General features: G+C 41.0%; 1 protein-coding gene and 1 long non-coding RNA gene across 6 annotated transcripts in view; one reads left to right on the top strand and one right to left on the bottom strand.

Annotated features, from left to right (window-relative positions):
• Window positions 1-8,266: 8,266 nt before the first annotated feature.
• Window positions 8,267-26,431, top strand: part of sptbn2 (spectrin, beta, non-erythrocytic 2) — a 54,548-nt gene continuing 36,383 nt past the window's right edge. For 3 of the 4 annotated variants that reach the window (XM_033611615.2, XM_033611597.2, XM_033611650.2), the window contains exons 1-2: window positions 8,267-8,732; window positions 21,282-21,469. In XM_033611615.2, the coding sequence (XP_033467506.1) occupies window positions 21,313-21,469 (157 nt within the window). In that variant the 5' untranslated portion in view covers window positions 8,267-8,732; window positions 21,282-21,312. The remainder of the gene's footprint in view (window positions 8,733-21,281; window positions 21,470-26,431) is intronic. The other variant, XM_078172416.1, reaches the window with a different exon arrangement.
• Window positions 13,026-25,215, bottom strand: LOC144464670 (uncharacterized). 2 transcript variants are annotated; one of them, XR_013492333.1, is made up of 3 exons: window positions 25,128-25,215; window positions 13,548-13,698; window positions 13,026-13,447 (listed from the first exon to the last, which is right to left on the bottom strand). It is a non-coding gene; the product is annotated as an uncharacterized LOC144464670 (long non-coding RNA). The 2 variants fall into 2 exon arrangements; XR_013492332.1 differs by lacking the exon at window positions 25,128-25,215 and adding an exon at window positions 24,351-24,654.

Here is a 26,431-nt window from a genome sequence, read left to right as displayed (position 1 = left end):
GAGAGCCTGTCAGGAAGTAAAATGTAGCAGGGGTTTGTCCTCCGAGGCTCCAGCCCTGAATGTTTTCTGTACAAACCCTGAGTCTTTTTTGAAGTTAGGGAACACCACCTACATTAAGAATTCCAATATGTTGTTTGCATGGCTGAGCTCAATCAATATTTGTGAACATGAGCTACTCTCTTAAAGCCAGAAGCCAGAGACGTATGTCTCAAACTTGTGATGTCATAGGGAATAAAGTCTGAAGCTGCCCCATAGACGATAAATGGGAGCCTGATTTTGTGGACCCACAGAATGTTTGTTTTCTTTACTCTATTGTAGTGTTCTCAGTGCTGAAACAAAATGTACTCATATACTCAGAACATTCCCCTGAGTGCTCTCAGCGTCATAACATCTTTCTCCATTTATTCTCTATGGAGTGTTCCACACAAAGTTGAGTTTTAGTGCTCTAGTTTTTGGTTTTGGGAGAGAGTTGTTCATGTTTCCTCATATCTTTGGACTGTCTTGGACCATTGGAATAACATGTATGAGTTCCCCTTTAAGACTGTGTCATTCAGATAATAATATATGTCCATGTTTTAGTCCTACAATGCCTCTCCAACATGATCCCACTTCCAACTCGTCAAATACAGGCGCTTAGTCAGTGGCCCGTCGGCATGAGACACCGACACACAGAAACACACTTTGGTGGAGGTGTGAGACGACCTGAATGGTGGTTTATGTTGATGCTACAGGCAACTGCTGGAGTATAAATAGCAAGAAAGTCCACATGATGCAGGTGGGAGGTGAGGTGGATGCATCAAATAAAGTCTGAATTTTTCACTCAGGGAGGCCGCTGTTCATGTCCAGTGTGAAACCAAAAGTCAATCTAGTTGTTTCGATAACTAGTGACGAATGTCGTGTGACATATGTGACACGTCATGTGATGTTCATTGCATTTAGTAACGACCCTACTTATTATTTTTTCTACACCTAACCTTGTTCTTTTGTTGCCTAAACCTAAAGAAGTAAACCCTAAAAATTAAGTTAATCACCAACTTTGTAAGTTTATTTTGAAAAAGACTGCATTGAACATGCAGAAACTGTATATTTCCTGTGAAAAGAAAAGTTTATTTTGAAAAGAGACATTGCATGAAACAAGTGTAAATTGACACTCCGTCCCTGAACACCCTAAACTCTCACAGGAGGGATACCTAGCGCATCATACTTTGACGGGACCAATGTTAGCAGTAACTGTATATTTTCTGTGAACGTGGAAGTTTACTTTGAAAAGAGACAATGCATGAAACAAGTGTAAGGCCCCGTTTAGACGACAACGATTTCAACTGAAAACTGTAAACTTTAGTTGCGTTTTGGCTGATCGTTTACATGACAACGGCGTTTTGGGTGCCTGAAAACGCAACGATTTGAAGACGGGTTCCAGAGTGCAACGTTTTGGAAACGGCAGCGTCTCCGTTGTCATGTAAACGTGCAATATGCAGTTCCTCTGAAAACGGAGACTTTTCGCACATGCGCATTACAGTTCCAGTCACTAGGCATGCCGACCGTCACAACAACAATGCTGAGCTCTGTTTGTGCTGCTCACCCTGTTGATTTGAAGTGAAGTGTAGATCTGTTACTGTAGCAACTCCACCTCGTCGTCCATCCAGACAAAGTTATCTGAGCATGCTTTCGCCAGTGTGTCTTCTTTGTTTTGGTTTGTAATCACGGCGTTGGAGAGGAAGGCGCTTCAGCGCAGGCACATGGCGTCATGCTGTGGTGTTGCTTTGCAAATTTACACTGCCACCCATTGACCTGGTGTGCATACTATAGCGTTTCCAGTAGATTTTGCGGCTCCGTGTGAACGGGGATCGTTTCAATAACGTCGTCATATAAACGCAGAAGTTTTTTAAAACGCAAAGGACAGACTTTTCCGTTTTTACTGAAATCGTTGTCGTATAAACGGCCCCTAAATTGACACGCCATCCCTCAACATCCATAACTTACGCAGGAGGGGTACCTAGCTCGTCATATTTTGACGGGACAGGCCACTGACCAAGTGTTGATATTTCAGGGGTTGGGAGTGGGAATGCGTTGTATAAGCTTAAAAAAGCTTATACAACTGAGTAAATGTTCTTATGCTGGCCTAATATTCAATCCATAATATTGAAGACTACTTTTTCTTGTCATTGTTGGGGATCCTTGATTTGCAGTTAGAGCAGCCCAGATTATTATAGGATGGACTCGAATGTAGCAGATTTGTCAGCTGAACAGTCAATCCATAAACTCTGCTTCAGCATAGTGTAACAAAAATAGGCATCAAGATTAGTAATGCTGTTTACGCCAAGTTCCTACCCTTACCTTTGTTATGTAACTTAGAAATAGTAGCATCAGACAATCAGCCTTTTTGACTGAATCTTCCTCTTTAACATTTGTTGTGTTGTGGTTTCAGAATAATGAGGACAGTTGGAAAACAATTGGATAGAATACAGTCTGAAGGTCGACAGGACTAACTATCATGCATTTCCCAAATGACTCACAGAATTTTAGGCATTGTATTATCTCAAGTGATTTGGAAAATAGTGCCTAAATCTGCCATAAACAGGTAAACAGATCTTGCATGGTGGCATGCATGTTTGCAACATTTGCCTCTGCCTCTGCCTGAACTCAAATGTTTTCCAGTTTTAAAAAGGATTGGTTGAACCAGACTGACATAAGTCAATGTAATGTATTTTCAAAAGTATAAGCTTTTATTATGTAATGCTCAGATAATAATGTTTGTACAATCATGCTCTGGAGGCTGCCAATAAAATAATCATAGATAAAATGATGAGACGATTAGATGTTATTAAATCAGATATGAATAAAAATCTGTCATACTGAGGAGTAAATTCAATTCAAGTCAATTCAATGGAACTTCATTTATCCTAAGGGAAATGCTTGTGCCACAGAATGCTTCAAATTACAGTAACCACAATTCTAATGATTGACAACCAGTACCAACCACACAACCAGTGGGTTCCCCAGGTCAGGGTCACTCACTGGGCCCAGTTTTAGAGCAATAGAGTATTATATATCAGGCAAAATATACAAGATAGAAGTGTTTTCAAGGAGCAAAAGCAAATCAGGTAAATATAAGGTTAACATATGTTAATAGTCATTCTGTATCAACATAGGTACCAACGACTAACTGATATATACAGCAGAGTTTTATCAGGACAGCAATAAAAATTGTTTGTCTATACTAATATCCAAAAGCTGCAAAATGATCCTCTACCTGTTGAGTGTTTGCTATGTTTGGATTTGAAATGGTTTTTACTGGATGATGTCATCTTATATGGGAGAGTCAGGTCAACCAATACAATGATAGAAAGTTGAACGTCAGCACTTACAGTATGTGATGTTTCTACAAATTTCTTTTTTGGTATTTTCTTTTTATTTAAATTCATAAAAAAGAAATCATCAGGTACAAAGCCACTTGAACAGTTCACTTTTTTTTAACTGACCTAACAACACTATGCAGACAAATAAATAGACAAATAATAATAGAAAAAAATGTCAAAGAACAAAACAAATAAATAAATAAAAGTAATGATCTCTGGTCCAGGTGTAGCAGGTCACCAGGGGTAGTTATTGTAGTGCACGGCACCTCTTAAAGTATCTAGTTTGGGTGTTTCACATTGAATTGCCCATTGAATGCATCACCTCTAGCGGCTCATGGCATGACAGGACACATAAAGCTCACATCATTCAGGAAATTAACAACAGTACCACAAATTGCAATCAATCATTTACCAGAACAAAACTGGCAATTGTTTTCAACAACAGGGTTTAATTGGTGTTACCAAGTGTGGACAAAAAGTCTTGTTACGTACTCCAATCACATATGAAAGTACAAACAAGTCAACAGTGTCCTATATTATTCAACCTTAATGTAATCAGGGTTGTTTCTAGGAATGCCTTGGTCACAGTTTCACACACTCACATCTGTCATCTGTCCGTAACATACACAATCTAATCTGTTAGCTACTGAGCAGCATTGCTGGAGCAATTGGGGGTTTATGGCCTTCCACAACGGCCCTTCCTTAGGGACACTGCCTCATCTTATTTGGGTTAATGTGATCAAGTTTAGACAGTAAGCTTCCTTTTCTATTTCTAGCTGATGCGACTTAAAATCTAAGACAGCAGTGCTCTCTTTTGAGGTACAAAGTTCCCTTTTAAACTGTCCCTCACCTTAGTTCAACTGTCCATCAACCCCTCTCAAAAAGTCTGTTGAGTCAGATGCTTAGTGCAATACAATTTTTGAGCAGCGACAAACTCAACAGCTCAAATGTGTTGATAGTGCAAATCAATACCAACTCTTGATGCTGTGGCTGCAGCCGAAAAGATCCTGCCCACTCGGAAACCTTCAACTACAATAATACGCTCACAGCAAAAATGCAAAATACTGGAACCACATTAACAACACAGCAGAGCTTTTTCATTACCACTAACTGCTCATAATGAGTAGCATGCTATTTTCCAAACTGCTCAGCCCTCCCTACGAGACCCATCATCCCATAAAGCCCTCGCCACTACCACTTTGTTGGTTCAGCACCACCCATGCTCACAGATACACACCCTAAAGGGAGACAGACACAGTGCAGACAGAGAACACAAAGACAAAAATAATTTAGGTGTTGGAGTTTGGGTGTCTTCCTCAGCGCTTATCTCCGGGCCACCAGCAGGAATAAGTCCCTCTCTGGAGTCGGGATCTTTTCTAGCTCAACTACAAAAACCGTCAAATCACTGCTCACATTGCTGCACGGTGCAACAGAGGAAGCACAGGGGAAAACACTTCTCCTGGTCTTGAGGGTCTCTCACATGAGGATCCTCTGAAGCTTTATGAATAACCCAAAACTTGATGACTTGCTTGATGTCACACACCAACCATGTGCTGCATAGTGTCTCAGAAATAATTTAGTGCAGCTGCAGCAGCTCTCAGGGAGAAAAATGCTAAAACGAATGGAAGAAAACTGGAAAAAAAAAGACATAAAGATTGAGGTGTTCATGGGAATTTGATTTCTAGAAAGAATTTGTGACTCAATAAAAAGTGCTGATATGGGTGAGATGTTTCAGTGGATCACTATGATGTAATCTTGCAGTATGATGTGTGGATATAGTAGGATATATGCCATGTTTTTGTATAAACTAACTGCTTTTAATGACAATGATGTGGTGAATCCAAGGAGACATCATCTTATATTTATCCCATTTTTAATTGCCTCTATCCCACCAGTTAAATGAGATAGTTGGAGCATTTAAAGGAACAGTGTATAAGATTTAGGGGGATTTCGTAGCGTCCAGCGTTGAGGACTGCAGATTGCAACCAGCTGAAACTGATTAGAAGTCCTTCAGTGTTCATTGTTCAGGAGGTTTTCACCAGGAGCTGAATTATCCACAGAGGTCTCCTCCTCTCCAAAACAAACAGATGATTCAAACTGGTGTAAACACTGAATAAAGCAGTTTCGAGGTAGAAATCTATGTTTCTTCGACTGTTTGGCACATTGCAGACAGGCCGTTTGCTCAGCGCCTGCTATGTGTGCTCACCTTATTTCTGATCCAGACGTTCAGGAGGTTTTTACTGGGAGCCATCAACATCAAAACATCAATGTTTTTTGTCGCTTCTGGCTTCTAACTGCAGTGCACGATGCAAAAACACAAAAGGCCTTATCTAGAACCAGTGTTTGGTTCATCCGTTCCACGGTTCTGGGATATTGTAGAAAAATGGCAGTGCAACATGGTGACCTCCACAGACGAGGACCCACTCCCTATGTAGATATCAATGGCTCATTCTAAGGTAACAAGTAGAAGACGTCATCATATTGATTTCCTTCTTAGTAGCCTACATCCTCACCAGTTAAATAACAGCTGGAGAATTTAAAGGAACAGTGTGTAAGATTTAGGGGGATTGAGTAGCATCTAGCATTAAGGATTGTAGATTGCAACCAGCTGAAACTTCTCCTGATTACAAGTCATTCAGAGTTCTTTGCTCAGGGAGGTTTTTAACCAGGGGCCGAATAATCATCAGGGGTCTCCTTCTCTCCAGAACAAACAGACCTGGTGATTACAACTGGTAAAAACACGGAGGGGCTTCTAACTACAGCGGCCAATGCTAAGACGCAAAAGGCCCTATCTAGAGCCAGTGTTTGGTTGGTCTGTTCTGGGGTTCTGGGATATTGTAGAAACATGGCAGTGCAACATAGTGATCTCCATGGACAAGGAGCCACTCCCTCTGTAGATATAAACGGCTCCAGGAGAAGACATCATCATATTGATTTACTTTCTAGTACCCTATATTCTCACCAGTTAAATTAGATAGTTGGAGAATTTAAAGGAAAAGTGTGTAAGATTTAGGGGGATTTAGTAGCGTCAAGTGTTGAGGACTGCAGATTGCAACCAGCTGAAACTCTCCCGATTAGAAGTCCTTCAGTGTTCATAGTTCATGAGGTTTATATCAGGAGCTGAATTATCTGAACGGGGCTCCTCCTCTCCAAAACAAACAAATCAGGTAATTGAAATGGTTAAAAACACTGAATAAAGCTGTTTCACGTTGAAAAATCAGTGTTGTTCCAGTGCTGCTTATCACGGAGGGGCCTCTGATGCAAAAACGCAAAAGGCCCTATCTAGAGCCAGTGTTTGGTTTGTCCGTTCAGCCGCTGTGTTTCCCCCTGACACCGCCAGGTGCCATTAAACTATAACAACAACCAGCTGCAGATCATGTCAGTGTTAAAGGACGCCTTTTTTCATCGGTTTTTGACACAGCAAGTCACTGCCCAAGTGGCCAATATCGACAACTTTGGAGTGAGACCGGGCTCATTGTGTAGGTATGGTGGGCAAGTCATGTAGCTGCTCCAGCTGCACCTATACCTACTGGATCTAGAGCCAGTATTTGGTTTGTCTGTTCTGGGCTACTGCAGAAACGTGACGGAGCAACATGGTGACCTCCATAGAGGAGGACCCGCTCCCTATGTAGATATGGCTTGGTCTAAGGTAACAAGTAGAAGACATTATTGTATTGATTTCCTTTCTAGTAGCCTATATCCTCACCAGTTAAATGAAATAGTTGGAGAATTTAAAGGAACAGTGGGTAAGATTTAGGGGGAATCAGCTGCGTCTAGTGGTGAGGATTGAGGATTGCAACCAGCTGAAACTCTACCGATTAGAAGTCTTTCAGTGTTCATTGTTCAGAAGGTTTTAACCAGGAGACAAATTATTTGTAGAGGCCACGGAGGGACTGCTAACTAAGGATTGTAGATTGCAACCAGCTGAAACTTCTCCTGATTAGAAGTCCTTCAGAGTTCTTTGTTCTGGGAGGTTTTTAACCAGGGGCCGAATAATCGTCAGGGGTCTCCTTCTCTCCAAAACAAACAGACCTGGTGATTAAAACTGGTAAAAACACGGAGGGGCTTCTAACTACAGCGGCCGATGCTAAAATGCAAAAGACCCTATCTAGAGCCAGTGTTTGGTTTGTCCGTTCTAGGGTTCTGGGATATTGTAGAAACATGGCAGTGCAACATGGCGATTTCCATGTAGATATAAACAGCTCAAGGAGAAGACATCATCATATTGATTTACTTTCTAGTACCCTATATTCTCACCAGTTAAATTAGATAGTTGGAGAATTTAAAGGGACAGTGGGTAAGATTTAGGTGGAATTAGTGGCGTCTTGTAGCAGTCTCCGCAGACAAGGACCCGCTCCCTATGGAGATATAAACGGCTCATTCTGAGGTAACAAAAGCATTATTTTTATTTTCTGGTGATTACATACTAAAGACAATATACTTACTGTGTTCTTTTTCTGCCAATGTATCCCCCTAAATCCTACACACTGGACCTTTAAAGCTTTGAAGATTAGTGAGATGCTTTAATGGGCTACAACCCCATGTGGACTGAAGATGATGCATTCAATGTTGGCAAGATTTTTTCCATGCTTGTATTCATAGACTTTCCACCTTAAATGCATTAACTGATTGCAAGCATAAAAAGCTACGTTAATATGGAAAACTGAATGGTATGTGGATGTGCATGTTGCAGTTTTAGCACCAGGGACAGCACCAGATGCAGAGCAGGGACAGAGCATCTTCTCCTCTCAGTGTTGTTGCAGATATTGTTGAGAATACTGAAAATGTGCACAGTGTTTCCCATGTGACTGTGAAGGGTCAGCACCCACCCACACACCCACCACCCACCCACCCCCACCCCCCTTCGCACACCCCTAACTACCAGCACCACGTCCACTTCTTCTTTCTTCTCCCTGTTGAACGGGAGTAACATTACAGGCAGCGGGAGTGAGTGAGGTACGGACGGCCCTTCGGATGCTCGGCCGCGGGGGGAAGAAGAAGAAGCAGCAGCTGCGGATATCCGTCTCATACCTGCCTCAAAACGGGCTCTTCTCGTCGCCTATGTTTTTTTTTGTCTTCTTCTTCCCCCGCTGACCGGTTTTGTGTGAAAGCGAGATAAAACAGCCTGGTTTGGTTTCGTAACGCGCTGCACCGGTTAGCAGCGCGGAGGAAAAAGATCTTTTCCGAGGATGCGGATTTAACGGAAAGACGTTATCGGTGTTACCTGGGATTCTTGACCGTTAAAATTTGAATTAGCTTCGTCGCACGCGTCGGTAGCGGAGGAAGATATTTTTCATGTCTGGTGAAATATCGCACATAGTGACGCGGTAGTTAAAATATCGACAGCCTCTGTAACAGAAGACAAAATAAGGGGTAAGCGTGATTTATTTCTTATTATTTTTCTTATTATTTTTGGTCTTTTATTCTCCAGCAGCACCAGTGGGCTACCCACTAATAATAAAGCTAATGAGAGAGGGGAGTCTGATATTCAGGTGACTGCTGTTAGCTTACCACTGCTATTAGCTCCCCAAGCAAACATAACGTTTCTGTATCGCAGCTAATGTCATTTTTGAAACTCTGAAAGAGATGCTGGCTCAAATGAACTCATTTATAATTCTGGTGTGTTAGCTGCCTGGTTGAGAAGTGTATCTGACTGCAACGCCTTGCGTTAGTTACTGGGAACCATCCCTGTGTGTGTCTGTCTCTTCTTGCCTTTGTTTGAACCGATGTCAAACGCAGCCACATTTTATCTGCGTGTTCTCCTACATGCAACCAGCCTGTGGATCTTTGATTCAACATCTGCCATTGTTAAACCGACCAAGCCATGTTGCCTGCCCGCTTATTGCTTATTATTATTATTATTATTATTATTATTATTAGTGTCTCGGCCAAAATGTGCTATAGTGCTGACATCTTGTGAAGCTGCAGTTTTTGCTCTCGACATTGTGGGCTGTGTGGTTATGTTATGATAGGACTGAGATTTATACTGCGTGCCTGGCCTAGACTGTGAGTCATAGCAGGGATGCATCAGGTAAAAGTGTGTTAAATGGTTGGCTTAGGAGCAGAATTTCATTAAAAACAAATGCCAGTGAACAAGTTGTTTGCAAAGTGTAAGTTTGCTATATACCCAGGAAGCATTTTGAGACCATACCACCTATTTTTTTTGCAGATACCGAAAGCTGACATTCGCCGGCTACCACGTGTAGAACCATGTTTCATGGCCCAGAGACATCAGCCCATTGAAAAAAATGTTATTGTGACAGAGAGGAAAAACACATGGGCATGCTGATGAAATTAAAATTTCAATATCAGTTTTGAGCCGTTTGAAAATTTAGATTTTTATGTACAATATAGGGCAGGTATTAGTCATAATTGAGAGTAGTTATTGGTGATGAAGGGTTATATTCTAGTATGTTCTGTTCTTTTTTTTAATCTATAGGAGACAACAAAAAAGAGCTGAAACGCTAGGAAAAAATGCACTGCACTAAAAGAGTAGTGGAATAACACTGGCTATGGAAAAGTGGGAGGCCCTTATGCAAAGATTGACGAAGTTGTATCAGTGCAAAACATCGAAATTTATGGCATTTAACTCCTCATCTTGGCTAGAACAGCTAATGGTAGGTCAGGGAATGGTTAGATGTTTTTTTTAAGGACACTTTCAATAAAGTATTATTTGGCTGTTTCGTGGAACCAAACCTATGCCCTCTCCATTACAGGATGGTCATATCCTTTGTCACTGGTTCTCAGTCCAACACAAATAAGATTTTAGCCCCTTTTTATATTCAGTGACTGATTTTCACATTGATTGCAATCATAGAGAGTGTGATGGAAAGCCAGGTGTCCATTCTGTTATGTTTAATATGCCTCCATCTCCTCCTTCCCTTTGTGGCCAGGAAACTGGTTTATATGGAAGACAAGATTTGTCAAAATTATATCAGTTAAATTGACTTTTAAATATAGATAAGATGAGAAAATAAGCAATTAAAATGAATTACCTCATCATTTTAGGTTATAATTACTGCGTGTTAACCAATGTATGTTGCTTTCCTATTCCTATACATTGTGTTTAGCACTTTACTGTTTGGATGTTTTTATTTCCTACCTAGGGTTTGCCCGGGGCACTTTTTTATTTATTTTATTATTATATAGCAGGGATTTATGTGGTAACCATATCAGCACTGTGATAAGAAACAACATATTGCCTTGGATTTTAGCTGTTTTGTTATATTCTGTTGCTCAAATGTTTTCTTTTTCTGATGTTTAAGGCTGTATTGTGGCTAAAATGTAATGCAATTTCCATTAACTTCTAACATAACTAATATTATCAGGCAAGCTTGTGTAAAAAAAAAAATGCCTCATCATCCTACCCACATAGAGACTATACCACTTACATGTAGTTCAGACTAAATTTTCTACAAATATCACCTGTAGCCATACCCAAAATAATGTCATAGAATTAATATAGAGGTACTAAGTCAAAAAGTGCTCAATATTTTTAGTATTTTTAATATCAACTGCTCATTCTGATTGTCACTTACGTTGTGAAGTAGCCTAGATGCCAATTGATATCACACAGATTTCATTTTTCAAATAAATTAAAGAAGAAAAAAAAACTGACTTCTAGTATGTTAAAAAAAACAATGTTAATCAATCTGGTTACTCTAAAGTCAACAAATACAGGGTTTGTTTACTAGATAAATTTGCCAAATTTACACAAAATTCCCCACAGAGAGGTCAGACCTTGTTTCAGCAAGCTTTGAGTGGTACCACCAGAGGGCGATATGATGACTCTCCCCTTCTTGTTCACCTTGTTGAAATGATGCTCATGGAGCATTGTCTGCAGGCAGCATTAGGTGTGCGGTTGAAGCAGGCCTCATACAGTATGTTTAATAATTAACGACATCCCTTTGGGGCTGTGGATGAAATTTAGCCGCAGAGGCCTGCTGTGATATGACTACACACCAAATGGGGAGATTACAAGGAAAATAACACTGGGTAATTGTGCATCAAAACACACCATGTACTTGGAATAATTTATTAGCCATTGTGCAGTTCTTGTGTTTCTTTGTCTTTTCCATGGCGTCCAGGCTTCCTGTGCAAACAGCCATTAGGAGCCTTCCTTTAGATTTTTATGGACAATCAGCCACACACGCTCATGAAAGTGAATCTGCCTTTGAGGAGTAATACAAATGCATTTATATCAGCAGATTTATCAGATATATTCAAATTAGCAGCTTATGGCACCCTCAATTTGAACTGAGCCCCGTTGCTCTTTATGTTAATTACATGCTGACCAATTAGAATACATAAAGCCCACTTGAAAGTTTTATGTATGAGTTTAAAAAGTATATTTTTTAATTTGATTTATGAATTGCAGCTTTAGAAGATAAGCACTTATTTGCAGGATGGGCATTGTGTGTTGCTGTGATAGGAGTTCTCTGTCGGTAATTGTATATAATTAGAAAATGCTTATCGATCCATTTAGCACTGCATAATGTTCCCAGGAAGACCGTGTACCAAAACAAGCTAGATAAATGCTCCATCATCTTTTTATTAGACTGTAAATAGTGTGTGTGGGTTTTTTTTATTTGCGTCAAAAAATCCTAGTCAGATCATACCTTGTTATTGTGTTCATGGCCACAAGTTGAAATAACCTTTTGATGGAGAGACAGATGGGTTGTGATGATAGATGGATGAGATATGGCTGTTAGCTGGCTGGCAAGATGAACAGCGTTCAACAATAGAATGGGGCTGTGAATGTGGGCCCCCCATAGTGCTGATTCTCAAAATCCCTCTCGAACAAGCTTTTTTCAGTTCCTGTCATTCACGCTTTCATTGTGCTGCAGTGAACCATATCACTAACCAGCATACGCCTTGTGTAACTATAGTGCTGCTTTCTGACGTGCAGTTCTACATTTAACATTTAGATTTTTAGGCCTGTGGAGTACAGTGGAAAGTTAAATATTGGTAGTTATTTTCCAGATTTATTTATTCATTCTTTCACATGCGGTTGTGTCAAATGCAACCCCCCCTGAAAGCAAAACCGTCGGCATGTGTGCCCTGTGTGCCCTGTGTGCCCTGTGTTGTGAGGCCAGAAAGTGACATTTATGATGACTTGAGGCCGAAATGTTTGGGTTTTTTAATCCGCTGCCATTAAATAAAAAACTGAAGACACATTTGGCGCTAGGCAATCCACCCTTAACAGTGTGAGAGAGCTTAAAATGTTGAACAGAAAATGGCCACAAAGCTTTGGAAAGACAAAATACCTATAACAATAATAATACTTTTTACTCTATAAAAATGCTTTTCAGTGGGATGAGAAAATCCCTCAACCAGTGGGGGTTTTGAAATATTTTGAACAAATTGGATCAATTCAGATTGTCAAAAGATATGACTAACGCTGCAATTTGTTCCTGAAAAGTTGACATTCTGGAGACACATTTGTGATTTCCACTCAAGAGACCATTCCAGTTTATTTTCAGAATTTGAAAAAGTAGGTCATCAGCATGAATATGATTATATCACATCTTTTAAACAAAGCAAGGCAGTATAGCTCATCAAGATTATCTCCATAAAAACATCACTTATTTTGTGAAATGAGATTGATTGATCTTGAAAACAACTGGAGCCAAATACACTGAAGAACTGTCCTGAACAACTGGGTCATCTGCATAAAATATGCATTTAGTTTTTTTTAGGATAGCTGAGTCATTAATATAAATGTCAATTTATCTTGCATCTATTATTAAACAGCAGCCAGTGAGTAAAGTAGATCAGAAGTTATTTTGGTGCTTTAGTTGCATTTGTGTTCCATAGAAAAACATTAATGGCATTCAATTTTATGTCCATACTACAGGCTTTAAATTACTTATGTCCAGCTTTCCTATGATAATTATTATAACTGCAGTGCGCTGCGTAGCATACAAAGTTGGAATCCTGAACACAGCTAAATGCTCAATAGTTCAAGGAGAGGGCAGTTCACTTATCTCCTTTATTTTTCATAATGTCAGAAAAGTAGAGAGGGAGAAAGAATGAGGTCATTACAGGGCCACACGTGGCAGCAGCCAGCAACACAACCACCAGGACATCTGGAAAGCAAGCACAGATTTATCAGTTTTATGCATCTACAGTATGGCATGTTATGTGCTATTAAAGGTTTTTCGTTATGCCCCTAATAAATACACCCACCTGTTTTTAAAGATGAGGTCATCGGAAGGACTTTGTTTCATGCTCACTGCCTCTTGCGTGGGCAGCCTTTTCATGCACAGGCAGAAATTCTGAGCAGTTGTTGCACCTCTGCTTCACAGGGTCACAAAATGTTGCACACCCCCTCAGGAATCTGAAAAAGGAATATTTCACTGCCAATTCAATATAGAGCCATCCCAAGCAATTGTAGCATTTTTGATTTTGACCTGGGGCAATATTTTACTATAAGAAAGGAACTAACTACCTCTAAACACAGTTGAAAACAATTTTAGTGCTGCAAGACAAAATGCAGGCACACAAGTCACAATATATTTCTATTAAGTAGCAGCTGTTTTTACAAGATCACTATAGAGAACATCAGGCTGGTGATTTGAATACGGCCCTAGACCTTTAATGCATGCCATCCTTCAGTCCATCCCAGTATTACCTGTTTTTAGAGTTAACTTGCAACCACATTAACATATTTTATTGAATTGTTGAAGTAGTCATTGTCTTGTATTGATAGACAGGCAGACAGGCACTATGAAGCAAGAAGGAAATAAAACTATCACGTGTTGCACCATTTTTAAGGTCTTGTTAAAGAAAAGAAAAGCAAAACCAAAAATATAAAGCGCCTATGATTCAAAGAACCTCCCACACATGCACATAGGCTTTTTGGGAATCAACAGATGGTTTGAGCGGGCCTTTCGATCAACGATGCATCAGCATCACCACACGCACACTCTAGCAGACCTGTGGGCATGCTGACGGTGCTTACGCTTGCGCTTGGTCTTGTGTGTTTTAAAATGGCAAGAATCAATTCACAGTGGATTAGCCTGATCTGCATGAATATTTCATTCACTGATGTTTTTAATTTGGATTTCTGGCAGCCCCGGAGATTGATGCTGCCACTATGACTTCCAGCCAAATGTACTTCAAAGCGCAAGCTAAGCTCAGGACTCATTCAGCAACAGAGGCAGGACAGGAGCAACAACCACTATAGCTTTTGCCTTGCTTTGTCCGTGCTGTGGCACTTCTAAATCTAAATGTGATACAAGTAGTCCTGTTATGAGCAGGATAATGCTTTGGATGGGCCAGAATAGCCATAGTGGGGAGAACATCATGAAGATGTATCCGGTGTATCTCAATTTCCCTGTAAAGCACTGTCACGTCTCCTCAAACTTCGAGGCACATATTGTTTTTATCAGTTGTGTTATTAGAGATTACTTCAGGAAATACTTTGAGAAATCAGATATTAAATTGTGTTGCCCATACTGATTGTTTACTCATGCCATAAGCATTGCATGAGAAAATAAAGTGCAGCTTGGATATGAGGTTTAGGATGGACATTGTTTACAAATCAGCCGCACCTACATTGTCTGTGGACTAGCTCGAGGATATCTCGGTGTGATGTTGTGAAATCTTGCTTGTCTTTTTTTCACGATTGATGAGAAAGTTGTAAATGTTCGCAGATTTTGATGAAATTGCCAAAGATTGTGGAGTTATTTATAATTATTGAAGTGAATGGTGCTGCCTAAAGGGGTCCATTTGCTTTATATAGTGCTGGTGCCCAAAACCAAAGTAACATGTCTATGTCCATGTGTGGAGGGCATGCTGGCCGCTTGAGTGTTTGATGAATGTGATGCTACAGGTCAACAAAGGACCTCTGCTGTCCTATTCAGCAGGGCATTCAGGCCAGGATCAGCAGCCTGTGGAGGGGCCTCTGATGCATACACGCCTCTGGCTGCCTCATCTCTGCAAACAGGAAAGGCTCGAACGGCTGGCCTCAACTCTCTGCTGACTCCTCCATTGTATGGGGCCAGTTTGGCGGAGCCGGCTTTGTGCGATGCATTTTGGGATCTGCCTCCCCACCCTCCAGCCTCGTCTGAGTATCACAGGCAGGCAACACAGAGGTGCCACCTCAGCTCAAACTCATTAAAATTTGTTTATGTGAAGCTCTTGGCTGCTTTACAGCCATATAATGATGTGTTTTCAGTAAAATATTTAAAACTGAATTGTGTATTTTGTGTATCACGGTACGGCTTTTGCTAAGAGTTGTATGGCAAGGCTGATGGCTCCTTTGTTTGACATTACAGGGTGTGGTTGTGTGTGTGTGTGTTTGTCTGTCTACCCCAGTCCCTTGGTGCACGGTGGCAGTGTGGCTGGCTAATGGGCACAGGCCTAATTCCCTGCGGGCGACTGATTGTGGACTCTATTTCTCTTTTCCTCTCTCCCTGATTAACGGGTGCAGTGACAAACAGACCAGCTGGTTGAGGGGAAGCAGCTCTGGGAAGGGAGGAGGGATGGCGGAGAGTGAGACAGAAAGAGGTGGTGGCGCTGCCTATCATGCTGCTGCCTCTGCCCTGCTTTCTTCACTGGTGTCACTCTGTTGTGAGCGAGTCTGATGTGTGTCTGCCCAGTCAGAAGCTAGGCTTTCGCCTTGAGGCATTCCTCGGTGCCCCACTTTCACTCTTCCTTTTCACTCATCCTTTTTCAGAAGCACCATTCTTCCGAAACAGATACACCAACGGTTTATGTCCCGCTTTCCTATTTTGAGTTTAGAGAAAGCATAGTGCTGTCATGTTTGAAAAGGTCTGACTCCATGTAGGCTATGCCTTGTTACCCAGCTTGAGGATATTTCATAACAGTATTGAAGACATACTATTATTGAATCTGTGTCAGTTTTCATTGTGTTCACACAGCCCTGCAATGTTATTGCAGTTATTGCAATAATAAGTTACAGCAGCACTTACTTCCCCTGTATTTTTTGTTTGTTATTGCACTAGTGTTCAGAGAGTAATGAAAAAGGCATATGAAGGATACACAACAGATTCTAAATCTTTCATTACATTAATGTGTGTCTTTTGTCATTTGTGGATTAGGCCTTGAGGGGATTTTCTTTCATCGAACCTCTTTTATGCTCCCCTTTTGTGCCACATCTGTCTGCCTGCCTGTCTGCCTTTTTTTCCTGATATGAGCAGTGTTGTTGGACGTTGCATTGCTGTAGCTTTGGGGCTAGCATCTGATGTCTCTTGAAGGTTTGTGTATGAAAGAAATTTGACTCGAAAGGCTCCTTCATGCCTTTTTAACTTTGCAGAGCAAGGTTACAGTTTAGGGGTTATTTTCGTTCTGATTTGGTTTCTCTCTGGGAGGCAATTGTACGTCACTCTGCCTAGCATGATTGTAGGTGTTGAAGCAACCCATTTTGTGTGCGGAATACTGATCCACACATGCTGAGTGGGTGGATTTGTATGTGTGGCTTTTAGAAGCATTGTGTGTGTGAGGGTTGGTGGTTGATGGTAGTGCTGGGGGTGTAATAGGTCAGCTCAGCTTGCATGTGTGGTTTCATGTCTGTTGTGTGTGGGAGGATGAGTACAGTAGGTTGTATCATAGTAGGTCAGGGGATTGTTTGTCTGATCCATTGAGGGGCGATTAGTGCAGACACTGAGCCGAGCCTCTTCCTACCCACAATAAGGGGAGGATTGCCCTCGATTTTGCCACTGCCAGACTCTTGTGACCTCACTGGTCCAGCCCCTCTGCAGCCCCCACCCTGGTCCACTTCCACAGACAGATTGTCAGGGGCTTCATTGCTGCCAGGCCTAACCTGGATAGTGTGTGTACTCTTTGTGGCTCTTGCTTCCTTACTGTGACGTTTTGGTTATTTAAGCTGCATGGAAATCTTACCACTGAGCTCTTTCTCAGCAGCACCAAACCACAATCAGCCAAATGGTGCAGGCCTGCCTTTGATTGTACATTTATTTTGTAGTAATTTGCCCCATAATATGACATGATGATGTTCAGGAGAGTGAAAGGCCTATTTGTCAAAAGAGATGCTGTTTTTGGACTTACTGTGTTAGTATTATATTTTAGAGAATAGGCTATCTTATCATTACAATCAGATATCTGCATCTGTCTTCAGAATCTGTTGGCAACGAGACAAAATTTTGGTATTGCAACAAAGCGCTCCGGTTTCCATTAGTAGTCGAAGTCCCACTATTTAGCGGCAGGTAAACAGTCAATGTGGAGAGGTGGAATGCTCGGGCGGAAATGCAATTGCAGAACCCATCGGCTATCATTTGCAAGGATTTAGCTTCATGCTAGCTGTTTTTTTTTAATGTGCAATCTTATGCAGATATTTCTTTATAGAGATTGGCAAAATGAACGATGCATGGAAGAGGTAGGCTACGCCCGGATATTTGCTTGCTACTCCGGATATCCCCGAAATATTGGCTGTGTCTCTCAGCGGCTTATTGTCGTCAGACCAGTAGCCGGTGGCTTCAAAGATTGGAGAATATCCAACCTATAAATGAGGGACACAAGAATAAACATACTGACTACGTGCACACACACTCAGGGGGGTGAAGGTATTAGCCAAGTCGTGGGGTGCCAGTGAGTGGGGAGGTGACGGGTCGGGGGGCAGTGTGGAGGCGTTGCTCTGCCTTCTACTCTAATCCCTGCATTTAGTTTCTATTCCCAGCCACTTCTTAATCTGCCACTAATAGGATTTGCCAAGCTTTTGTTTTATTTTTTTATAGCTAGAATGTATGTGAGACGTGTTTGACTTGTCTTAACAATAGCATGGTTTACTTTAGGATTAGGAAGATGGACTTTGCCATGGTATGACTGAAAACTGAAGCCATCAGTGATATTTCAGAAATTTGATGTCAAAGTCTGTTGAAGAAAAATTGTATGGGAAGCACATTTACTTTTATGGGAAAGACATTTTTAATATGTGTTTTATGTAGCATATTAATATTCAAGTGGTTGTTGTATTGCATAGTGGAATTGGCTGTGTTTGATTTCAACAAAATCTCTAGCTGATTTAACATATTTAAAACACAAAGCCCAATGTGCCCTTGTGGCCTAATGGATTTAAATTGCATACCACTTAATGGCAGTGATTTTCAATTGTGGCTTTGGACCTTTGTTGCATCACATCCACCTCTTTCCCCCTTGTTTCTTATCTGCATCTACAGTGTACTGTAAACTATCCACTACATGCAAAATTGCCAAAAAATATTCATTAAAAAACAACACAAAAAGCCAAATATTGTGGCTCAGTCACATACTAAGTTGCCTTAGGTGTTGATAATTACATTAACCAATTTCTCTCTTCTTGCATAATAGCTCACTTTAGGCTTTTTAAATCTGCATCACCTTATTCACTTTTCTTTGACACTATGCCCAAGGATGCTATTGCCTTTCTATTATGTACTTTTTGCACTTCACGATACAGGGGATATGTATATGGATCCAGCGTAGCTGCACACTGGCAGTGCACAGTATTGAAAGGTATCGGTTCTGGCACCTGTCTGTTATCGATCTTCATGTTTGATTTAGAGGATGCATTTACTTTCATGACATGACTAGGCCAAAAACGGTCCTGGCAGACACATTACTGACAGCTTTACATTCAGCCAGATAAATCTCTGCCATCAGCTGTTATCGCATTTGTCAATCACACCTCAAGGAAAAGAACAGAGAATGATTACATAGCCTCATTAATGTGCGATGTGTTGCGTAGCTGGCCTACTTAATCTCCTCTCAAGCACCACCTCATTTGTTGCCAAGAATCCTTACAGCCTCTCACTGTGGCACATCATAATCTAACCTAAACAAAACTCATCATGACAGACGTGATGGAGAGAGCTTATATGATCAAAATGTAAGGACGGCTTTTTCAGTACATTAAATGAATTCATTGAACCTTGAACCTGTGGAGAGGGTTTGCAGTCCTCAGTCATGCTTAGCTTATGATTACCTCCTCACAAATCCTCAGCATATTTCTATCACTGTCCTCTGTCATACATCAGCTCCATATAAGTCAACCGCAGCCTCTAGACACAACAAAAGATAAACTAACAGGTATTAGCAAACTAACTGCTCAACCTTGTCTATTAATCTGTGCAATGCTCTTAAACAAATGGCCCCAGTTAGTTAATGGGTCTCTCTGGTGGTGGTGGGGGGTCTAATCTGTATGTAATTCCCTTATTGGGTGTCAGTGGACAAAGGACGGGATCTGTGTGGTCATGTGCAGTTAGTACTGTTTTTATACAATGGAGTGAAATCATTAACTAATTAAACACTATTACTGATTCATATTTGAGGTGTAATGCATATGAAATCTATTCAGACTTAGTATATGAATATTATGGAAGAAATATCTGATTTACTTCCCTGTTGCTGTCAGATAAACTGTTGGCTTGACATCCCTTTATCCGTGTGAAGCTGAGGATCCATCAATATGATCAAGCTTTTCACACTTCCGTTGAAGGCCAAAATGTGCCTTTCTGTAACAGAAGTCAGCGTGTACAACATTTCTTGTCTAACACACATAATTTAAATGAATAAGCTGCATTTACTTCTGACTTAAGTTAAATCTGTCTCCAAAATACAAAGACTCAGCCAGTATGAGAATGGAGGTGGGATTGACCTCCTTGTTTATGAACTAGCCTATTGATTGTTTCCATATTAGGGTACCCATAAACAGATGCTGAGTTAGTACAAACAGCAGGATAGGACGGTTGTTGCAAAGCTGGCAGTGAGTGCAAGTACGGGAACTGATGTAAGGTGTTTTACTTTGTGGGTTTTTGACCACTAGTAGGGCTGGCAATCTTTTATGAGCAGGTCCCCATACTGTTTGTATATTATTGTATACAAATAGTATAGGGACCTGCTCATCATTGTATACTGTTCTACCAGTATGTGCACAAGGATGCACATGCATCCCCCAAGCTTCATGTGTTTTGAGGACAGAAGGGAAGTAGCGACTGTATCAGAGAAGGTGTCATTTTTATCACAGCAGAGGGAACCAAAGCACCACTGAGTGATGCATTGTCATAATATTGATATTGTGACAAGCTAGACTGGGGATTTTGGTTTGTTAACATTTTCTTCCTCTCATGACTCAGTACCAGTTAATGGACAGGCATTTCCAAGACTATTTAATGGTTCAATCTAAATGAATTAACCAATGAATGCCACCTCCTGTTAAGTTATCATCCACATTGCTAATTGCAAACTTTATTTAGTGGAAATATCTTCTGAAAGCATCAGCAGGCATCCTTGAATACTGCTGCATTAGTACAATATATATCGATACTCAGGCACAGTACCACTCAGGCCTATTGCAGTATGTGGTTATGTAGATGTGTTTTTATGTTTGTACTGTTGTGCATGTGCAGTGGTAGTTTTACATGCTGGGTTTCTTAAATTGTCATTATCATGTGTGCGTGTGGATGTAGCTTTGTAGATTTTGCGCATGTGCAAGTCAAGATTTAATCAGTGCAGATTGAGGTTGTTTCTGCCATCAACGCTCAGGCTAAAATGAGATTACTGGAGTCGCCCTGGCTTACAGGAGCAGTTATATTAAATTATTGGTTGGCTAACTGAACAACTTCATGGCAGTTGCTGAACTATCTCAAAGTTTTTTATCTCTTAACACACAATGGCAGTTGCACTGTCTAAGCTGCTATTTGCATATGACTGTCGTTTGAGCACATAAAACTTGAGTGCAGCTGTGAGGCTGAGAGGAGAGTGTGGGTGATGTATGCTACACTGCATCATCTGGCCTTGGATGAAATAGAAATAGATTCTCAGCTCCCAGACTGAATCTCCCTAACATTAGCTCACAAACATTTTCAGGGTCAGTGTCAGCTTCTGGTATCACGCAATGTCCTCTCCTCTCTCTGTATGCACTGATGCTGATGCGTTTGTGTCTCTGTGTCTGAATTGTAGGTTGAATGTGTTTTCCTCCAGCCTGGACACCATGAGCACCATCTCGCCGACGGACTTTGACAGCTTGGAGATCCAGCAGCAGTATAATGACATCAACAATCGCTGGGACCTGGCGGCAGAGACTGACTGGGATAACGAGAACAGTTCAGCACGCCTCTTCGAACGCTCACGCATCAAGGCTCTCGCAGGTATGCTACACTTCACGCCCCACCAATGTAGATGTTTGCATGGTGTCAACATGTGCCTATGTGTGCTGTAGGTGGGTGATGATGATTGACAAACATTGGGTTCTGTTTGAAGCATTGTTCTTATGTCACAATTTAATACATTGTACAACAAAAGCGTGGACCTTAAAAAGTGGCTGACACTCCCATTTACAGTTTACCATAACAATGAACTTTACAAAGGTGTAGTATTTCAGACTTAATGTATTCGGATCGATTGATTTTTTCGATTTTTGTGTCATGCACACACAAAGTGCCCAGCCCTCATGGGTTAACAAGACATCAGAAGTGCAGTTGCAGTGAGATATTATTAGGCACACCTCTACAATCCAATACAAAAGCCAAAAATACTACCCTTGCCAAAACACACCGGCAGCGTACGACATGCGTCAAAACAGCCGCCCCCATTATTTTCTATTTACAAACCCACACCAGCGGCGGCTCAATGTGCGTCGACGTGCCGCGCCACGGCACTTTACACTATTGTCCTATTTTTCCAGCGTCACCGCCCTTGAAAAAGCGCTATTTTGTACTTCCCAGCCTAGCGGACTGGAGTGTGCAATAGAAATCCGGTTGACACCCCGCAGCGCGATGCTTTTTGTGTGTGTTGGGGGCGGCACTTGACTTGCGTCAATGATGCCGCCGTCATATGACGCCGCCGGTGTGTTTTGGCCTTGAGTAGTTTTTCATGACACTGTCTTAGAGGTGTTGATTTAGCTCCTAGATAATTTTTGAGGCTGCAGTTAAATGTTTTTATGTGGGACTGGATTATTTTAAAGGTGTTTCTAATACTGAAACTGTTCAGGACTCACTAGTTTGTTGGGTTCACTATTTATGAAGAGACCCTTTGGCACAGACTAGAGGGAACATTATCAGTTGTGAGTCCATCAGGTAGTGGTCACAGCCCATCTTGCAAATCTTATTGGAATTTTTTGAACATAAAGGTTTTGGTAATAAATATAAAATGTGTAGCAGCCTCCACCACAAAGTTACAATAAGCTGCAAAATGAAACGAGCAAAAGAAACTAATCATCAAACTGTTATAACTGATGTAAAATTGCCCTGCGTGCTTCATTAAATCCTGCTGAGCTGAACAGTATGATGTGAATGTTGTTATGACAACTCAAGTAATACTATCAAAGGACTTAACAAGTACATTATCAAATATAAGCCATTGAAACATTCAAGAAAATTCAGTAATTATTTTGGACTCAATCAAACATACTCTAACATTACTGTTAGAGCATGTTGATCAAATACTTCTAATAATAATTTAAGATGATGCATTTTTTAGAAGGCCTGAACTGAAATGTTTCACCATGTTAACAAGAAACAGTATTAAACAGTAGATTCTGCTGACTGGTAACACCCAGAGCATTTAGCTGTATAACAGCTCCTGTAAAAGGCATTCTTACTTAGGTTTTCAGTCACATACTGACACACTTTTGTGTCAAGCTTTTGGTGACAGCCCGTTTGGGTGGGACCAATAGAAATTCTTCTCGGACTGTTAGCGTTTTTAAGACTGCCTTTTTGGCCTACGTGTATTTACATGACAGTCCCTGACAGCACATTTCTTACAGGCTTGACGGATTACTCTTTTCCGTTTATTTCTGTGGTGAAGTAGACAGGAGAGGCTGTCCAGTGTGGCAAGAAAACCCACATCAAGAGCAGACATTTTTCGGGCTGACTAACGCCAGTAGGCTCTCTATAAATGGGCAGGTAGAAATTTGCTAGCCTAGCAGCAGTAAGGCTAGAAACTACACATAAGACAACACTTGTAAAATAACATGCGACAGGAATTTGATAAACAGACATTTAGAGACAAAATCCCAGACTAATAGTAAATTGTTGAAATCTAATGAGGCTCTCCAGAACAAGGAACCAACTTTATTTTTTCTCTCCCACAAGGCACAATTTTCTCTTTATAGGGCAAGACAGAAATACTTTCAAAAGGAGGACAAAGCCAGGCAGCTGTAAAGTCAATTCACCACAGAGCAATAAGCAGTGATGGAATTAGGTGGTGAGATTTTAGGGTTAGGTGGGGAAAATCCTCCTTCAATACAGCATCGCTTAAAGATAAATAAACCATCTAAAATGTTCATAATGTGAGTCTGTCCTCTGATTATTTAAGAAAACAACCATCACATGAATGCACTGAGATGATCCAAGGTTTCTGGATGACATGTGTTTCGGAGCCCGTGCCCTGCCCAAGCAGTGGTCTTATTGAAATGAATGAAGAGCTTGCCCTTGAGAGTCTTGACATCCTTCCAAGTTGTGCAAGTGCATGTGTACTGGGCAGCCTATCCTGTCGGAGGCTTCAACTAATGTGACCCAGGTGAAATCCTGACGGCTCTATTAGTTGTTGTAGTACATCCAGCGTGCATGTGTGTTCATTTAACTACCTTGTACCTTCCTGGTTTCACATTCTGCAGATAAAATCTGTGTTGTTTGTAGTCAAAACAAGTTGCAGTATCATGGAGAACCCACCAGAGGGGAGCAACAGGCAGGAACACACACACATACACACACACACGCACATACAGTTACACACATGCACACACAATCAGCAAAAACCACATGCTCTGCCCATCTTTGAGCAACGCTGTAGTCAAAGTATTTCTGAAAGATAAACCTCATTTCACTTACAAATTCATACAGACTCATTTCCTCATGCCAACAGGAAACACACTTTGGGTGTTGCCTTTTTGTACATGCATTCCACTGTATTTATATTATGTATTACTGTCATATAAATAGGGAAAGCAACAGACATATGTATATTAAATGTAAAAGCTTGACCTGTGTATGTATGTATGTGTGTGTGTGCATGCTCCTGTTTGAATACCTGTGATACCATCTCCGTTTGACGAGTGTGGGCTTGATGTGCACATTCTTTGACATGCTGTAGCAGCTACCTCCCTCGAGGCACAAATCCTGCCCACCTTTGACATCTTATCCCCAAATGTCAAGACCTTCAGCAGTTTGTGAGCTGCTCCTTACTTATATGTCTTTTTCCCACCGTCTCTCGCAACTCAACTTTCTCTGCTTGTCTCTGTGTAACATGATTGCCTCATTTCCTGATTCACACCTCTTCTGCCACTTACAGTCTGTTGGAATCATTTTGCTTAAGGTATGACGGCAGCGGCACCCTCTTGTTTCACAGTAGAGAGCTTCTCCTGTGTTATATAATTGAAATTTGCTTAAATAACCACTTATCTGCTCCCCTATACTGTGTGGGTAGCAAGGCAAGCGGTGCAACTTTGCATTTCTTTAAGCAACGCCCAGCTTCACACTCAAAGAGTTACATGTATTTACTTGTGGAAGCTTTCACAGTAGGAAAGAGCAAGGCTTTTGCACTTTAAATAGCATCCCTGTGCTTTCTATTAACACTATGTTACTGGTGTTCTTCGTAATGCATCCACATCATTAGCAAAGATCAGTGAAATCTGTAAAACCACCAACTAGATGCACAGACCATGCATGTATTTATAATGAACTGAGAATCAACACAGAAGCATGATTAATAGAATATAATATCAATTCACTGCCTCAAATTTGGCTGCATTTGGGACAACACTGAGATCTGAGTGATTGTGTGACTCTCGTGAGAAATAAACCGCACTTGCTCCAGGGGGATTCCCGTTCAGATCAGATATGTACTGCTGGTGTTTGGAGTATGGTCCAGCCTTTCGTCCTCCCCCGGGTCCCTCGAAGGGGTTGTGCTGTGGGGTGAATAAAATTTACATGCTCAGCAATAGATCTCTCCTTTCTCCCTCTGGTAGTCCACCTCCCTCACAGCCTCTATCTTTTCCTCTTTTTCATCTGTGTTCACTCACAGCACCAGACCATCATTAATTATCATTAATTCCAGTTTGCTCCATGCAGGAGTTTCTCCCACATCTCCCTCTGGCAGACTTTCTCACTGTTTGTCTTCGAGTTTCACAAGATTCAGAAAATCACTGTTAATTCTATTCAGCATGTTTATGTATTAGTACATCCAGATGACTGATGAGTTATATAGGGAGGGATCTGCCCTAACATAATATGTTAGTACGCATATGCCAGACACACAAACCTGCCATCACATCTGCCTCGCATGTTGAATGGGATTGTGATGTTTGATATATGCCCAATGGGATCTTAAATGGTCATTACCAGTTTACCAGGTCTCTACTCTTCATTTTTTCACCGCATGTGACCACTGCACAGCCTCTGTTCTTCAGAAGGAAGTGTGTTCTCTTTGGATCTCATTAGTCCAGTCCTCCCTCCATAAACACCCAGTCACAGAAGGCCCGGGGCATTTGGCCTTCTAATGAGAACCATCCAGATGCTCCCTGCTCATCAGGACAAGCACAGATCAAAAAAAGCAAACAGACCTTTTAACCACTGCCCCCTGACCAGACCAAAAGCCATCCTCTTGCAAGAAAGGTTTTGACCTTAGTCCCCACTGTGTTGACAGACTTGTGTAACTTTTGCACAGACAGGCATTTAGTAGATCTGTAACTCTTACTGTTGCATTTTAAGAGTGTTAATTAGCAGCTGCAAGAAAGTTTAAACCCTCCATTCAATAGTTATACTCTATAACTTGGTGTAAATAAATACTGCTTTATTACTGGTGTTGAATTATGGAGCACAGCCACAAAAGTCATGTGTATATAAACTTATCTGAGCATCTGAAATATGTGCTACAAGGCTACAATTACTGTTGCTATGTTATCATGAGCCTTTGTTCACTGATGAAGGAAAATAATTGTTTTGTAACTGTCAAATCCCCGTACAATTTAAAATACAAGTCCATCCTCCCTCCAGTGTTTTCATGCAAACACTGAATTTGACAGTGACAAAACTGACATATTAAAAAGCCAGTAAAACCCATTGTTTCATGAACAAGTTAAATCATAAATCATATTTATATTTGTTCCTTAC

This window comes from Epinephelus lanceolatus, chromosome 11, assembly GCF_041903045.1.
Source record: "Epinephelus lanceolatus isolate andai-2023 chromosome 11, ASM4190304v1, whole genome shotgun sequence".
Taxonomy (NCBI): Eukaryota; Metazoa; Chordata; class Actinopteri; order Perciformes; family Serranidae; genus Epinephelus; species Epinephelus lanceolatus.
Note: the sequence above shows the minus strand (reverse complement) of the source record. Positions and strands in the feature narration are given on the sequence as shown.